General features: G+C 41.6%; 1 protein-coding gene across 1 annotated transcript in view; it reads right to left on the reverse strand.

The window, feature by feature from the left end:
• Nucleotides 1-4,538: 4,538 nt before the first annotated feature.
• The window catches only part of LOC306932211 (alpha-2-macroglobulin-like), a gene marked incomplete at its 5' end in the record, with an annotated part of 86,912 nt that continues 73,277 nt past the window's right edge, over nt 4,539-18,173 (reverse strand). Inside the window, 18 exons of the mRNA XM_079513908.1 lie at nt 4,539-4,729; nt 5,571-5,676; nt 6,128-6,196; nt 6,875-6,965; nt 7,146-7,264; nt 8,197-8,409; nt 9,318-9,508; nt 9,930-10,095; nt 11,422-11,496; nt 11,983-12,139; nt 12,277-12,349; nt 12,973-13,149; nt 13,707-13,790; nt 14,009-14,060; nt 14,167-14,288; nt 14,538-14,664; nt 14,905-15,130; nt 16,540-16,711. Of these exons, the coding sequence (XP_079370034.1) occupies nt 4,683-4,729; nt 5,571-5,676; nt 6,128-6,196; nt 6,875-6,965; nt 7,146-7,264; nt 8,197-8,409; nt 9,318-9,508; nt 9,930-10,095; nt 11,422-11,496; nt 11,983-12,139; nt 12,277-12,349; nt 12,973-13,149; nt 13,707-13,790; nt 14,009-14,060; nt 14,167-14,288; nt 14,538-14,664; nt 14,905-15,130; nt 16,540-16,711 (2,267 nt within the window). The 3' untranslated portion in view covers nt 4,539-4,682. The remainder of the gene's footprint in view (nt 4,730-5,570; nt 5,677-6,127; nt 6,197-6,874; nt 6,966-7,145; nt 7,265-8,196; nt 8,410-9,317; nt 9,509-9,929; nt 10,096-11,421; nt 11,497-11,982; nt 12,140-12,276; nt 12,350-12,972; nt 13,150-13,706; nt 13,791-14,008; nt 14,061-14,166; nt 14,289-14,537; nt 14,665-14,904; nt 15,131-16,539; nt 16,712-18,173) is intronic.

The raw sequence follows: 18,173 nt of genomic DNA on the forward strand, positions 1-18,173 counted from the left end.
TTTAAACATGAAATGTCAGAAAAAAAACGAAAAATAGATCACAGGCCCTATATATGGCTATGATAAAGGGGGAAAATGTGGGTATTAAAAATATTCCTTAAAAAAAGAATGGAGCTGGGATACTTTTCCTTTGTATTGGTCCACCCGATCCAATGGTCCAGTGAAAATTTTAAATCCTATATCCCTAATCCCAGGTGAAATTAATCCAAATATGTGCTGGTAGAAAATGGTGGGCCCTATTGTAAACAAGTGTAATGCTTTATGGTGTCGTCCACTCACAGTTAACTGTTTTTGTATTGAGTTGTACTTGAAATGTACTGCTGTACTGTTAATAAATCAATCAATCAATCAATCAAATGTCACTGAGCATCATGAAGCTACCTAAGGACACCTAAGGACACCCATCTCTCAGACATCAGTAACATTATGAAAACCACATCAACATAATTGTCCGGGTGAATATCATCCAGGTTGAGTGTTCTAGCTAGGGTTAAACAGATTTGGAATTTGTATCAAAATCATAAAAGGATGTTATTACATTTATATAGTTACTAACTGTTGAACCTGCTTTTTACAAACTTGTGAGTGCATTTGTGTGTGGGTTTTATTTACTGTAGACTCCCTAGCTGGCTTGTCTATAAATGTATATCTGATCTAATCTAATCTATATCACTAGAAGTCTCATGCCTATAAATAAGTGTTATATTTGTGGAGAGCTATAATTATCTGCACTTTTAAATACTATGCAATCATCTACAGTTTTTCCACTCAAATATAGCATATTGCAGTATTGCAGATTAAATATTGTTTAACATTGCTGACATAACTGAAGATATTTATTATAACAATCCATCCATGATCCATCCATCCATCTTCAACCGCTTATTGGCCCGGTTTCCCAAAGGACACCTCTTACATCATGGTGTAAGAGCTGGTGTTGCACATGCTCAGTTGCCCTCTAGGCCGCACATGAAGCCTGTGTGCGCAGTGGCGTAACTACCGTGACGCAGACAACGCGACGATGAATTCCTGTTCTGTCTATAGAAGTGTCTATTTGTACGTCTCTAAATGTTTTTGATGATTTGAACATGGTGGACCCTATTGGAAACAAGTGTAATGCTTAATTGGGTCGTCCACTCACAGTTAACAGCCTTTGTATTGAGTTTGTGCTTGAAATGTACTGTAATTCTGCAAACTGTTAATAAATTCTTCAATCAATCAATCAAAAACTGCGTGGGGGCCCAGAGGCAAGGGGGGCACACGGCCGCCCACCCGTGCCGTCTGTAAAATGAAATTATAATACAGAGATGCAATGACAGTTGAGTTGAACAAAGTTTGGCGGAGCCTGGTGGTGGCTGCTGCTATAGCACACACAGCCACACACCATACCATTATGCATAGGCAACATGTGCCGCCTCCCTCCCAACAGCTCTCCTCTAGAGTGTAGCCTGTCAGTAGTGTCTGTGGCGCGCCACGAGTGTGCATGCAGTGGGCTTGTTTCTACTGGCTGCTGCTGCTGCTCTGTTCACAATTGCGATAGGTACCGTCCGTCACAACTGTTGTCCAGTGCCCCGCTGCGCTGTTTATAAGCAAAAAAACAGTCAGTCTGTATGGGATATTCCGATCGCGGGGGGGTGCTGTCGGGGGCACTCGCTGATCAGCCTGTGTCAGGGCCCGGTGACGTCTAGTTACGCCCCTGTGTGTGCGGCCTTTGATTGGCCAATCAAACACTATGTCCTGTTTTGGGAAACACTGTCAAACACAACAACATAGAAATACACAACCTAGACTAGTCTAGAGCACAGCCATATCTGTCCTCATTGCACACGTAAGGCCTCCTGCATGAATACACAAACCTGTTTCCCTAAAGCCTCTTTAGCCTACACACACCTGTCGACATGTGGCAGTATTAAAACCATTCTCAGATAAATGTGTGGTGCGAGTGGTGACTTTCTTCATCTCATTTAAATATAAAAACGTTGAAATTAAGGCCTATTTCAGCATCAAAGAAATTAAATTGAATTACATTTTTTTAAGAGTGAAGAGAGCCTACTGTCACATACATATACATATACATTCCAGCAGTCCAAATATTATTAAATTAAATTTCAGAATGGTAGACCTGAGGCCTAGCATACCAGGCCTCAGGCCTGAGGCCTACCATTGCGTGGCACATCAATGCACGGAATGTCTATGTTCACAGGCTTCATGTGCGGCCTAGAGGGCAACTGAGCATGTGCAACACCATAACTCTTACACCATGATGTAAGAGGTGTCCTTTGGGAAACCACGGCCATTACATTACATTACATTACATTACAGTCATTTAGCAGACGCTTTTATCCAAAGCGACTTACAATAAGTGTATTCAACATAGGTAGGGAACAAAAACTACTAATCACCAGAAGTCTTTAGTGCATTTTCTGCAAAAACAAGCAACCAAGAGTATACCTAGCGCTAAGGTAAAAGTGCAATATATCAGCTACCTATTTCCTTAACCGGATGAGACAAAATAGCTAAATCAAATGAGCATGAGCTAAAACAATTAAGTGTATCGACTAAACAAGATCCAATAAACAATACAACAATAGAAAACAAACGTTCGTACAACTAGTTAACAACAAGTAGGTCAGGCAGAGAGGAAGGGTAGTGTTTCCTGAAGAGGTGGGTTTTCAACCTGCGGCGAAATATGGGCAGTGACTCTGCTGTCATTATCCGTAGTCGGGTTGCGGGTGCAACAGCTCTACCAGAGAGCTCCATGCAGACGTCCCTCTCCAGAGCAACGTTAGTAACTTAATTCTGGGGGATCCCGAGGCGTTCCCAGACCATTTTGGAGATATGTGATCCCTCCATCTGATCCTGGTCTGCCCGGGGGTCTCCTTCCAGTTGGATATGCATCGAGGACCTCCTTAGGGGAGACGCTCAAGAGGCATCCTAATTGCACTCTGTATTCTATGAAGGGATTGTTGGTGCTTTTTACATTATGTTCTGAGAAAATGTTCTCGAGTGACCAGATTCTGGGAGATGGTTGCCTCATTCAGCTGTCAAAAGTCAAATGAGCATAATAATTTATAGCTGTGAAAACATTTAAGTGGAAACCACCCCATTTACAATCCACTTTTGTTGGTATGCAATCATTCTGTGACTGTGAACATCAAAGGTTTCAGTTTTTTTGGTTTATTTGCACCTGGATACAATTGTGTGTCTCCTCAGCCATGAACTCTGAAGCCTCAACTGTTTGGTGGTTGAATATCATGTTTGACAAGTAGTTAGGTTGCTTCTGGTGCCAGTTCAGCATAATCAGCACATGGTCGAACTTTCATTTATTATGCTTGTTGGTCACCTATCCCTATGGAAAATATGGCTTAACTGAAAAGTCTCTTGACTGTGGCCTGCTGGAAGGTGATGTATTGAACAGGAGAAGCCCTCCATACTTACACCAACCTTAATAACACCAAACTAAATAATAACTAATCAAACTAACCACACAATAATAGTGACTAATCTTAATTAATTTGAAATAATTAAAGTCCTGCTTGTGAGAATAAGGTACATGGGCAGGGCTGAAGTCAAACCAACCATGCCTTGCCTCAGATTGCAGTCAGAAGTACTTGCTTTAGCTTGTACTACACTAAAAACAAGTACAAATGCTGTGCTTAAAACCGTTTATATGACGTAGTACAGTGAGACCCACAATGCATTATGCAAACATGATATACACAAACACATACACAGATAGAACACACATTTATTATCTTCCATGCTAATCAGGTGTATTTTCAATGTCAGTGGAACCAATTGTATAGGCTGAAGAATGAGTTCTGGTGATGGTTCTCTTTGAAACATGTTGGATGGGGGGGAAGGGAATATTTAAAAGAAACTACTAAACATTGAGGTCAGTTCTAAATCTATACATTAGCTTATTCAAAAGGGGTAATTTTACATAAGGTAAATGGTGCATTTATATAGTGCTTTTATCCAAGCGCTTTACATAGCATTACATTCACATACATTCACACACACACACATTCATACACCGATGGCGGAGGAAACCATGCAAGGCACCAACCTGCACATCAGGAGCAATTTGGGGTTCAGAGTCTTGCTCAAGGACACTTCAACACTAACTCTGTCGAACTGATGTGTTGAACATAGCGTTTATAGTACTGTACCTATGTAAAGTAAATGAACAACACTTTCCAACCTACTTTTAGGGTTATTCATTGTGATAATAAATCTCTCCAGATAGATAGAGATAGAGTTTTTATTAAAGTGTCCTACATCATACGATGCCCAGCCCACACGGGCTTACAAGACACTCACAAAATTGTACATATATAATGATACATATACACAAATAGACAGTTACTCATGGATACATCGTTCTCCAACGTAACTGCCATGCCTTCTCTATGAATTTTCCACAACAAAAAAAACATTACTGAACAACCAATTTAACATAAAACACTCAGACATAACAAATGGAATTAAACATTAAGCTATAATTATTTAAGGGGGGGTGTTAACAGATGATTGCATAGTATTTAAAATAACAGATAATTAGGTAATTTTGATTAGATAAGTTTAGATAGACTCAAATCCTCGCACTGCACATATAGAACAGGAACACAATGAGCAATCGATGTGCAAATGGGAACATTCTTCACATGATGATGGCCGCATTACTGTGTATCACAAGGATAGCTGTATTCTGTCTCCTTGTTGTCACCTGCGTGATACAAAAACACCTGTTAGCGTGTTTGGAGCAACAGGAAATGCATTTCAGACGAATAACAGTCTTTATCCATCATGTATAAATGTGGAGGGGTCAGAATAAACTATGGACTTAGGCTGTTATTCGTCTCAACTGATTAGTCTAATAAACTGAAATAATAATAACAGTAAAACTTTAGATGAGAGAAAAGGTTTTCTAATGCAACATGTGGTTTCAAATCTTTTCATGTCAAGGACCCCCAAATGAATGCGTATTTGACCATATGGACCCACATCAGAAATGTATGCCAGGGACGCCCATACATGATTTGTGTTGTTAAAATGCTTAAATGTGTTAGCATGTCACATTGCATACAGTTGAAGATCAGCAATTAGCCCTTCACTAAGTCCCTCCCCAACCCATCCTTCTCCAATAGGCACATTAGCGGTGAAGAAAGCTTGACCTGCATAGCAACCGTTGCTAAACTATTTGGATTGGCATTGGACAATCACTTTTTGAGGTGGGATTTAGTGAAGGGCTAAAGGCCTATTCATAGTCTGGATTTTCGGTGGTGAGCTGACCACCGGAGCTGAAATAACGTTGAGCGGTGGTGAGTAAAAACAGAGAGAAGGGCTGGAGCGGTGGCGGTGGTTTGCTCTTCACCGCGGCTCGTGACGTCATGTTGTAGTTCGGTGGTCACCTAACCACCGGAAATCCAGACTATGTATGAGCCTTAATTGTTTTTGTAGATTGAATCCTGAGAAAAGGAGGAGCACTGTTGTGTAGTGTAGTGTTGTAGTCTATTGCAGATAGCCACAGGAGAGGTTGTGTAACACTGTACTGTACATGTACTCACTTGGCTGGTAGTAATCATAGATCTTGACCAGTGCTGGCTTCAGGTTCTGAACTGAGACTTCCTGTACGACCTCTAAGACGTGGTTGATGGCCATTCCTTTTGTTAACTGTTGGCAGAAATGTAGATTATCAAGAGCATGTTCCTACAGTATTTAAATTAGCCTCCTGTAAGGTTATTTATAGCCGAGGTTAGATTTTTACCCTTGGAGTTAAAGGTGGTCTGATTTGTATTGAACATTAATGTGTTCTAGGGCATTCACTTTTACTTGTTGCCTAGTTTACTAGTTGACTAGTTGTTTAACCACCTATTATGTTTATTTTGGAAATAAATATCTGTACATTTAAAAACTGTGTACATTGGTGACTATAACTATAATCTACCTGATCTTGAGGCCTACAAAATCGGGGGAAAAAATAAATATTTTTTATAAATATATATTTTTTTCTTATCAACTAGTACCAACAAGGTCGACTAGTGGATTTACTAGTCGACTAGTAAACTAGTCGACTAGTTGCTTAATGCCCTAAGTGTGTTCAATACAAAAGCTGGTCTCTCACCTCTTTGAAATACATGATGACGTGGTCGTCCTTTTGCTCTACACGATCCACCAGCAGCGCCTCTTTCAGCTGTGAATAAACCATCAAATTGAACTGGTTATCTGTGAACTCTGCACTCAAATAGAAACATGTACAAAATACTGTTAAAAGCTTTTCACACTAAACAGAACAGCCATGCTGGAGACAGTGTGGCCACAAGGGAGCGGGCCACGCTCATATATTCTGGACTTGTCCTCAAATTCAGAAATACTGGCAGGATATCCACTCCACCTTGGAGACCATTCTGTGTTTTGAGATACCTCTGACTTGTTCCTTCTTATTGCTGGGAAATATCCCTGAAGAGTTTCTAATACATGATAAATATTTAATCAAGATCCTCTTAGCAACAAGTAAGAAAGCGATCACACAACGCTGGTACCAACAGGACCCACCAACGAAAGAACATTGGATGGACATTACTGAGGAACTGTACATTCATACTTAGACTACAAGAGGATAAGTTCTATAAAAAGTGGGATCTCTTCTCTCAGCCTAACGATAATGCAAGAGGATTTCAATGAATGTATCTTGTAATATGAAAAATGCAGCTTTGTCTTTTGTTTTTTTGTTTTTGTCTTCCTATTTTTGTTATTTTTTTTCATATTGTCTTTGTTTTGTTTTGTTGTCTGTATTTTCATCAATAAAAATTAAGTAAAAAAAAAAAAAAAGGTTTTCGCACTCAGGCAAAAAATGTTTACAATAACTCACCTTTTTCAAAGACTCTGGGTCTGGGATGAATCCAGAAAGCATCGTTACATCAACTAACACCATGTTTGTTGTTGCTTCATTTCCAGTATATCTGTAGGTATAAAATATTTTACAAGAATCTACAAGAATTCACAACATCTCATTTTTGGTATATTCTGTTGTAACGTGAACTATTTCATATTTAGTATGAATTTATTGTTTATGTTTGTTGTGTATGAAATCATGTGTCATTGACATGGCTGTATTGTCTGTGTCTACAGGTGATCCTTACAGGCTTTGTAGTTTCAGAGTCATTGTCCGTCTCAGAGAGTTGCAGTCGGCCTCAGGTGTGACCTTGATGGACAAACTGCTTTCCTCAACTGGTGTTGGGATGTTGTAGTTAAGAGACATCTGAGGAAACTTATAGAGTTTAGAGTTTCATTTGTACAATCAGATTCGAAGAGTAAAGTGGCATTTCTTACATCATTACAACTACTCAAGTCATGTAGAATAAGTGCATTTGTTGACTGGGCTCCGATGGTCCGAAGGAAGGAACACGACAGAACATTTTGTCACATATACAGCATCACATATACAGTACAGACGCCCCAGAGCCACAGGAGGCATCTATCTTTCTATGCCTATGCATATACCCATAGCATACTGTATACCACAATCCAGTAGACTGTGGTATAATGCTGCTACAAAGTATTGTTACAGGGCATCCGTTGATCCGACATACCAGTGGTCCGCCATGCGTGGCTGGTTAAGACCAGAGCCATCTAATAAAAGAGTTACGATATTGAGGGGGCAGACACCGAGCACTCGAGCGCCTGAACTGAGACAAGCTGGAGTTGGAAATAAATTGTTTTCAACGAGGGCGGCGCAAATAGGAGCTATTTTAAGCATGTGTGCAACAACTGTTTTAAAGCATTGTACACAGTAACAACTTAAATCTCTTTAATGTTTATGTTGTACGATTACTACAAAACAATCTAAAATAAAGGGATTTAGGATCAATAAAGCTGGGCTGTTGCCTGAGTCCAATGCATTTCTGCCTACTTCCGGTCCGGTCCCAGTTGGTTGTCCCCATTCTCAATAGAAGTCTATGTATAGTCTATGTATTGGTCTATGTATTGGACTGAAGCCCCATGAAGTGAACGCAGTTTGCGTAACTCTGTCTATATCTAAGGCTCTGGTTAAGACAGTTAGTACATCGGACCAAAGATATGCACCCCACATTGGTGTCTTTATCAAACTGTGATTCCATTACAACCCTGTAGTCTATCAAGGTCACAATGACATTACTTATGACATTTGAAGTGAACAGATAGTGAGCTGACCTGTGCTGAGACACATGCAGTGCCCTTAACCTCCAGGCTGTACTTCCCCGTCACGTCCTGCAGCGCCCTCTCCTGGTAAAGCAGTCTGTTGCTCTGATCCACCTGGAAGACTTGGTCACCCTTGGAGGATTTGACCGTCACAGTGCTGGAGCCCTCTTGGGTGAAGACCAGAGTGGAGTAGCGAGCCAGAGCCTGAAGAGCCACTACTGTGTCCTACAAAGCACACAAACCACCAGCTGAAATAGGTGCTGTCTGGTGATACATGTAATAATAATAAACTGTATTTATATAGCATGGGGCATGACATAATCTAGACGGACCAGTAAAGCATGCAGACTGTAACAGGGACGAAAAGGAGTTGCAGTACATGAGAGAAAGACCAGTAAGGGTCTTGAGTGGTTCAAACTCAAAGGTGAGTATTTTAACCACAACACCATCTACAGAAACGCCCAGAACTTCTAAGACAGCTAGAGGCAAACAGTGGGGAAGGCAGTCTTTCATCAGATACTGTACGACTAGCCCTGAAACATGACAGTCATGACGCAACTGAAGCCAGTTTTACGTGATCGCTACATTTACAGAGAGAACGTGTACATAAACATTCAGATTGCAAATATCAAGTCCTCGCCACGTGTGCCACGGGTGTTAGGAATTTGCTGGTACAGCGATTAGCATTGCTGCAGTCCGCGTTGTTTAATAAAAAGCATTTTTGTCCGAGCGCCCCGGCTAATTTTCTCAAACGGGGTGCGTTCGGAAAAGCGCACTTGCCTATTAGTCTGTGTTGGCAGTGCGGTCAGCGTGCCTATATCGAACACACCCAGTGCCACACTCCTCCCGACCGATAGGGGCAAGTAGTTGAAACTTGAAAGCCAATGGCAAAAAAAACAGCTCGGATAAAAATACCTTTTATTAAACAACGCGGAATGCAGCAATGCTAATCGCTGTACCAGCAAACATGTCTAACACCAGTGGCCCACGTGGTGAGTATTTGGTGAGTATGTACACGTTTTCAGTGTAAATGTAGCGATCGCGTAAAACAGGCGGAAGTTAAGCCATGACGCTGGTGAAGTACGAGCGTCATGTGAACCTTGGCTACTGTAGGACATATATTTGAGCAGTACCTGTGTGGAGGAGAAGCCACCGTAGGAGTTCTGCTGGCTGGCCAACCACCTCACGATGCGAGCAGCATAACCCAGGTCTGCAGCGCTAGGGTCAGGGCTGGCAAGCTTGGCCAGCAGCACGTAGGAGGTGATCTCTACGGACAGAGAGGCCGAAGTCTCGTTGGAGGTCTGAGACCAATGCAGGAAACCTCCTGGGGATCCAACAAACAAAACAAGCATTCGTCAAATCAACCTTCATGCACAGTAACAATATACAGCAGTAATGCAGTAATAATTTATTTGTGCTAAAAAAGTGGATTTTGTTTTGTCATTCCACTCATTTTCAACATTTTACTCTGTCATTAATATACCTTAGAGCTGTTGTGTGGAAATAATAAAAAAGTCCCCCAATTCTGTGTTTCCTAGAACTGTAATTATGAAAAAAAATCATGAACATGGTGAAACACATCTTGATGACATCATCAAGATGTGTTTCACCATGTTAATGATTTCTTTCAGACCTCTAGCTCTAAGGTATATTAATGATATAGTAAAATGTTGAAAATGAGTGGAATGCCCCTTTAACTATCTCATTTTATGTGATCTAAATGCATCCGTCTTTTTCTATCTCACCATCTTGTGATGCAATCTTGTCCAGGTGCTGTAGGAGTAGTGCACGTGTCTCCGTGTCTCCCGCCAGAGAGAAGACGTAGGCCAGCAGAGCTGTAGTGTAGGTGTTGGTCTTCATGGACTCATCGATGGCCTCCCTCAGACAAGACAGACTTTTCACCACAGGATCCTACAGAGACACACAGACAGGCATTACATACAAAGTATTGCTTTTTAGGGGCAGAATTTGTGAAATAGCAACTCACAATACATTGTGAACTTGTAGACCTTTCAAAACGTTTGCACAACACTGTCATACAATGACGTATGTGAATGTGAAGCACAGATGAGCTTTTTGATTGATTGATTGAAATATTTATTAACAGTTTGCAGAATTACAGTACATTTCAAGCACAAACTCAATACAAAAGACTGTTAACTGTGAGCGGACGACCCAATTAAGCATTACACTTGTTTACAAGAGGGTCCACCTTGTTCAATTCATCAAAACATTTAGAGACGTACAAATAGACACTTCTATATAGTCAAAGAACAGAACAGGAATTCATCATAAAGGAGGTAAAAAGGGAAAAGAAACGTATACAGTGAGGGGGAAAAGGGGTGGGGATATTGTGGGTTCTAACTGAGATTAGCATACTGTATGTGTAGGCATGTCACCTCCTGGAAGCTGGAAGAGATGACTTACTGTATGTGTAGGCATGAGACGACTTACTGAATGTGTAGGCATGAGATGACTTACTGTATGTGTAGGCATGAGATGACTTACTGAATGTGTAGGCATGAGATGACTTACTGAATGTGTAGGCATGAGATGACTTACTGAATGTGTAGGTATGAGATGACTTACTGTATGTGTAGGCATGAGATGACTTACTGAATGTGTAGGCATGAGATGACTTACTGAATGTGTAGGTATGAGATGACTTACTGTATGTGTAGGCATGAGATGACTTACTGAATGTGTAGGCATGAGATGACTTACTGAATGTGTAGGTATGAGATGACTTACTGTATGTGTAGGCATGAGATGACTTACTGTATGTGTAGGCATGAGATGACTTACTGAATGTGTAGGCATGAGATGACTTACTGTATGTGTAGGCATGAGATGACTTACTGTATGTGTAGGCATGAGATGACTTACTGAATGTGTAGGCATGAGACGACTTACTGAATGTGTAGGCATGAGACGACTTACTGAATGTGTAGGCATGAGATGACTTACTGTATGTGTAGGCATGAGATGACTTACTGTATGTGTAGGCATGAGATGACTTACTGTATGTGTAGGCATGAGATGACTTACTGTATGTGTAGGCATGAGATGACTTACTGAACGTGTAGGCATGAGATGACTTACTGAATGTGTAGGCATGAGATGACTTACTGTATGTGTAGGCATGAGATGACTTACTGTATGTGTAGGCATGAGATGACTTACTGAATGTGTAGGCATGAGATGACTTACTGTATGTGTAGGCATGAGATGACTTACTGAATGTGACAAATTCATCTCCAGGAACGAAGCAGTGATGTAAGCACTGAGAGTCACTTCATCAGACACTCCACCCTGCATTGAAAACACATTTACATATGGTTGCTGTCGGGAGGACACCACCTACAGTAACACCTATAAGTCTGTGTGTTGGTTAAGAAAATATTGAACCAATGAAAAGTAGAAAAAAGCGCTTCAGACAAAACCTCTTAACTCCATTGGACCCTCAAACTATCTGCTAAAGCAGCTAACTCCACCACCTCTCCCCCTCTCATGCAAGTAATTGATAATCTACTGTATAAGTCATACCAATACCAATAACAACTTTGATGAGGCAGTATTGCTTTGTTTCCAAAATAAAAGGTTTTCTTAATTTCATGAAAAATGTATATTTTTCATTTCCTGAAAAAATGAACATTTTTGGGTTTTGTGATTTCTTCCGACACTGCAGCAGAGATATATTATTCCCCAATACCTCTTCTCTCAATATGATATTATTAAGGTGATACACTAATTATTTAAACTGTGTGTACAATAGACCTAATCCCTCCTCACTCGTACCTTCATTCTGTTGTTGAAGAGTTTTCCAGATTGTTCAAAACAGCCATTGCCCTGCTGTTTACTCTCCAGCCAGGCCTTTGATTGTTCTATGTTGGACTGGTCGATGAAGACGAAAGACTTCGCTTGGACAAAAACTCTCAGTACAAATGCAGTCAACCTGATGATGGACAATCACACGTTTACTATATTATGTAATGCTCAAGTTGTATGTGCATTTGGACATTTGAGTCCATAAATGTGCATTTGACGGGCCACCCACACACCCATTAGGCATTCATTATACAGGATTCTCACCAAGTGTTCCCTGGTCCAGTTCCAAACGTGCTGTAGGATCCATAATGCTTGTAGTTTAGTTGCCTCTGGTAGCCTGCATGTAGTTTACTTCATGGTTATTGTTAAAGTCCTGGGTTTAGTTTACTTCATGGTAATTATATAAAGTCATGTTAAAATACTTAGGAAGGAAAACACACAACATTGTGGGCGAGCTATGCTGTGTTGAAGGGTGATGATAAGAGACAAATATCATCTCCAAAATGTTGTAGGTATAGATTGCTGACATCACATTCTGGAAGTAAGTTGATAGTTGACATCAGAGCGAAACACAGAGTTACGCTCACTTCAGCCAGTCCAATGGTCGCTCTTCTACATGATTGGCGAAATGTTAGGCGAAGAGTGACAATGTCCTGGACCTGGACTGGAAGTTGGCAGAAATGCACTGGACTCAGGCAACAGCCCACTGTACAATACTCACTGTACAATAATTTAAAACAGTTGTCATGTTGCACACATGCCTAAAATTGCTGATATTTGCGCCGCCCTCGTTGAAAACAATGTATTTCAAACTCCAGCTTGTCACTCTCCAGGCTGCATGAACAGCGCTCGAGCGCTCAGTTTCCTGCCCCCTCAATGTCGTAAACTCTGTCTTTCTATCTCTATGGCTCTGGTTGACATATTCTTCCATAAAAATAGATAAAGGAGAGTTTGACTCACCGCCGACCAGGAAGGGAAGGGCCTTCTCCTTGATGGCCGCTGTCAGCTGGTTTGTGTTCTTCAGGTATTCCAGGATGTAGATGTTGGGAGCTAAGAGCGCCATATTCTGTTCCCCACATCCATACGGCATCTTCAGCAGTCCATCCAGGTTCTTCATGGCACGGCCCAGGATGTCGCCTGTCGTCAAAGAGAGAGAGAGAGAGAGGCTGTTAGACTGATTATTATTTCTGTAATCCATTTTTCATCCGGTGCCAATTGCCTAAACTGTAATCCTGGGCGCTACTCTCCCTCTGCCAACATGGGGAGAACCCCGAACTGAGCTCCTGCTTCCTTCAATGCACGAGGGCGTGAGCAGGCTGCTTCTCTTATCACCTGACAGGGGAGAGTTTCTCCGGTAGGACGTAGCGCGTGGAAGTAGTTATTCCAGGGGGGGGGGCAGTAGAGACCACACACACACGCACGCACGCTATATATACACAAGGACAACTTGTTGAGACAGACAGCAGGAAACTATGAAGGAGACACTGTAGGAGAGACAGACAATAGGACAGATGAAAGGGAGACAGCATAGGAGTGACAGACAGTAGCTGAGACCTAGTTGCAATGACGTGAGGTTTGAATCTTGCTTGTAAACTATGTCACAGGTAATCTCCTTTCTCTAACCCGTCCTTCCCCACTGTAGTTCGTGATAAAGACGAAATGCAAAAGAGCAGAAAACACAAGTCTATATTTACCCAGGACGGATACAGAAGAACGGGCAGATCCCAAAATCACGTTATCAGGGAGTTGGAGCTGGGTTTCCTCTGTCATTGTCTCTCCTAGACAGAGAAACACATGAACATGATAGAGACATGAAATAATCACGTTATTTGCACTCTGTCGAGAGTGCACTCTGTTAAATGAATTTCCAGGTGTGTAATTGGCCAATTACTACTGTTTTTGCCTGCAGCCGTCCACCTCTGTGTAATCTTTGCTGTTAGACCTTCTTGTTGAAAAGAATTGAGCACCATGTACTGTACACTCGATCCACACTCACCCTTTGGACACAGCAACCAGTTGTAGGTCTTAGTCACTTCTGTTCCCTCTGCCTGAAAGGAGAGAAAGGCAAGAAAAGGATTTCAGTTCATTCATTAGAAGAAGAAGGAAAAAAAAGTGAATAAGCCTATAATAAAAACTATCACAACTTCCGCCTACCTTGATTATCAAAGGGCGTGTGACAACATCGATGCGGCCTCTCTCTGGCACGCTGACTATCTCGTTGTCACACGATGCGTGGGACGCCACTGCCTCAGCACTCACAGTCACGTTGACAACCTCTGGAAACATCCATAACCAACAGTCAAGTAATATGCCTTGTCAGCATATCTGATAATACAATATGCAGATAGGGGTCAGGAAATAACGTAGTACTAGAAGACTACTGTCCTTGTGTCATGTGGGGGTTGATTATGTGTCACACGAACCCGAAGGCGAAGTTTCCATGAGTGTGTATAATAAACATCTTATATAATTCTATTGGTTTGAATGTGACAAACTGTAGTACAAGATAAAGGCATAGGTCTCACCTAGGACAGAGGCATCCATAGTCCAGTGGAAGGTCTTGCGTCCGTTGGCACAGACACAGGAGGAGTACTCTTCACCAGGGATGGCTGTGAGAGTGTAATTTGATGAGTGGCTGGGAGTCACACTCACCTGATGGAAGAGAGGTGGTTGGATGGAATGGAGGATATTTAATAATACAAATACATTTTATTTGCAAAGCGCTTTTCAGTGAATACAAAGTGCTTTACAAAACCAAGATAAAATACAACCATGAAGAGAAGCAACATTCAATTAGCATTCAGTGCTAAAATAACAACAATAAATAGTAAATCACAGCAAAATAAGACAAGCAAAGCGTGCTACAGACAGACAGACAGACAGACAGAGTACCATGATGCAGCTGGACTGGTAATTGAAGACGGTAGCCTTCAGAACAAATTTCTCTCCCCTGACGATGGAGTAAGGCAGGCTGAGCTCCAGGAAGAAGGGCTGGAAGGCTTTGAGCTCCTTGGGAGGAGCGAGACCGAAGCCGCTTGAGGACAAGCAGAAAGCCTCCGTCTCCCATGTGGTGATGGTGTCTGGGACAGTGAGGGACACGTCCGCTTTTCCTGAGTCCCTGGATGGTGGAAGGAAAAAAAAAGACAGGTAAATAATAAAATCTGTTACTATTGTTTAAGATATGATCATGTGCTACAGGTTTTTCCTTTTTGATAAAGTATCTTTACTTCAAATGAACATCAAATACAATGACTAGAGCTAAAGCTAATAAAACCATAAGAGATATAACACAAACTGAACTGAAATTTATTGAAGGGACTTCAGGGAGTTCAGAATCGCTGGCCAATCGGAGGGGAGAATAGAGAGTTTTTGCACTATAGGCCTATCTCACAGCATTTCCCCGCCCCCTTTTTACGCCCCCTTTTGTTGATAGTGGTGTTATTTTTTTTGCGGTCCATAGGCTTCCATGTTAAAAGAGGTATTTTCACAAGCCACAAACTACCGTTTTGTAAAGGTAAGGTTTATTCTACTTATTTGAGTTGTTATACCATTGTGTTTTCTTCATATTATTATCGGTCTTTGACATTTTAACATTAGGAAATGTACTTAGATTCTCCAGAGAGAAAAAAAGTGGTAATGCCTAATGTTAAATGACACCACTATCTACCGGAAGTGGGCGTGGAAAGGGGGCTGTGAGATAGGCCTATTGTAAACGATTTAAGCACTGAAGTGCAATAACAATAGTCTGCTTGCCTATATAGGCAACCACACTAATTTAGCACATCTGCAGTGGTTGGGAGTGGTGCCACCGTTCGCATTGTATTTTGAATATTGTTGCAATTACCTCTCTCCATCGGTAGAGGGAGAAAATGGAAAGGATTCCACATTTTGATAGAAGGTTCATTCCACTGTCTGTTATGTGAATTTGCTAGATTGCAATAACATTTGTCGAATGCTATGAAAATTAAACCAACCGGAGCAAAAGAGCCATTATGTGTGTTACAAACTTCCTGTTATGTGATTAGCGTATCAAATGACACACCATTTTAAGCTGGCCTAAAAACCTTAAACTTAAACTTAACCTTCCTTTAACCCATATAGGCCTGACATCGAAATTTTAAAAAAGTCTTCTAAATCATGACAGTTTTTTGAAATATCTATGTTTCTACAGTATGTGGTGCTCAATATTTCATGTCAAGAACCCCAAAAATTGTGTTTGGCCGCCGACCCCCATCTGAAAATATGTTGTTCCAGGGACCCCCCAGAAGCAAAGATTTGAGTTTAAAAGTTCGCTCTGAAATAATATATATTCAAAGATTTGCGCCACATTTTCACGATTTTTCAAAAATAGCAGACCTACAAGCTCGTAGCGCGGCACTCGGTGCCGCGCTATGAGCTTGTAGATCTGCTTGTAGATGAGCTTGTAGATGAGCTTGTAGATCTGCTAAAAACACCTAAAGGGGTTCCCGCCCAGTACGGGTAAAAAAGAGAATGTCTAATACTCATGTTGTAGCTCTGTGCACTCACCCCACCTCCACCAGGTCCCATATCCATGTCTCTGGGAAGAAGGAGCGGATGGTCTGTATGGGCGGAGGAACTGAAACACCACCTGCACCACCTCTAGCACCATAACCTCCACCACTATTCGACGGCGACATCGACAGCCATAGACCTCCCTCACGAGTAAGCATCCGATCAGCTACGTGTACGGGAGAGAGAGACAGTGTTTTCAGTTATAAATATAAATAATATTAAGGTGGATTTGCTTATGTAAGTTCATGCCTATTTTGGGTTCATTTCATTATGAATAAATAGAATTCAAAACGACAATAAATATGTTAAAAAGGTTATATATCACAAGGCAAAAATGCACCCTTTGCAAAGGAGTGAGTCACATGATCAGACCGTCCTGTACCTCAGTACAGCCAAATTCCAATACCCAAAATCTCGGCCACTTGCTCACTCACACTCGGTCACTCCAGCACGGTGGTGTTACGGTGGAATTGGTGACCTGCTGAAATATGTGACAATCGTGTGTAGTAGACAATCATATATAATGTTAGTGTCCTAATTGTAAATTGTTGCAGTTTGTTCATTAGCATGAGTTCAACCTATCTGTATATAGGCCATGTATTTAAAGACTTCCATGTAAGTTGTGTGAAGTCCACAAGAATGTCACATATTTTGGCAGGTCACCAATTTCAGTGACTCGAGAGTGAGTGAGCGAGCGGCCAATATTTTGGGTATTGGAATTTGTCTTAAGGGTCAGAGGTTGAACTGAGTTGAATTCCTGGAGAGAAAGTTGCACGTTAGTCCATCTGCACATGGGCACACACGGTATATATTGTTTATTGTGTTCTTTTGATTGTGAGTTTGTTTTGGATTGTGCCCACACAACACAAAAAAAAAAAGAAAAAACGTGCCCACGTTTTACATTCATTATTATTATTTTTTTTGCAAAGACGTCCACAGACGTCTTGGGCACCACATAGCGGTAATTCCCAGGACGTCTGTGGACGTCTTGGGCACAAAAGCTAATGTTGTAATGTATAACTGCAGACTTTGTTTGTTAAATTGGTCTCACTAACTATAGAGGACTCTGCTTCATATCATATGGACTGTATATGGACTCAACTGAACAAAATTCCTTTGTTTCTTTATTGTAGTTGTCACCAGGGCTGGACTGGGACAAAAATTCGGCCCGGTCATTTTTGCGTGAATTTGGCCCAGACCGGCCCACCACAACCAGCGCGCAGATAGCAGAAACTCTACCCCCCGCTCCGTCTAAGCACACACAAACAAACAAGCCCTAATACCACCACTTTTACAGAACAACATAAATGATACAAACCAACAGACAACTACACAACCCTTTGTAGAGGGTTTATTTGTCACTCACTGATACAGGTACAGTGACATTATCATGATGGCACTGGCAGAATGGCAGTACGCCCGGACCTTTCCTGGTGGCCTGCCGCCTATTGGCCTGCCTGTCCAAAAAATAATAATGGCGGCCCCCTACGGTCGCGGCCCACCGGGAATATGCCCGGTATGACCTGTGGCCAGTCCAGCCCTGGTTGTCACAGTGTCTTGGTGACTGTTTGGAGGAGTTTGCATGTCAAAATAAAACCAAATAAGACATCTGTATGACGCGTGGACAT

Source organism: Electrona antarctica (genome assembly GCF_951216825.1).
Source record: "Electrona antarctica genome assembly, chromosome: 11".
In the NCBI taxonomy this organism is placed as follows: domain Eukaryota; kingdom Metazoa; phylum Chordata; class Actinopteri; order Myctophiformes; family Myctophidae; genus Electrona; species Electrona antarctica.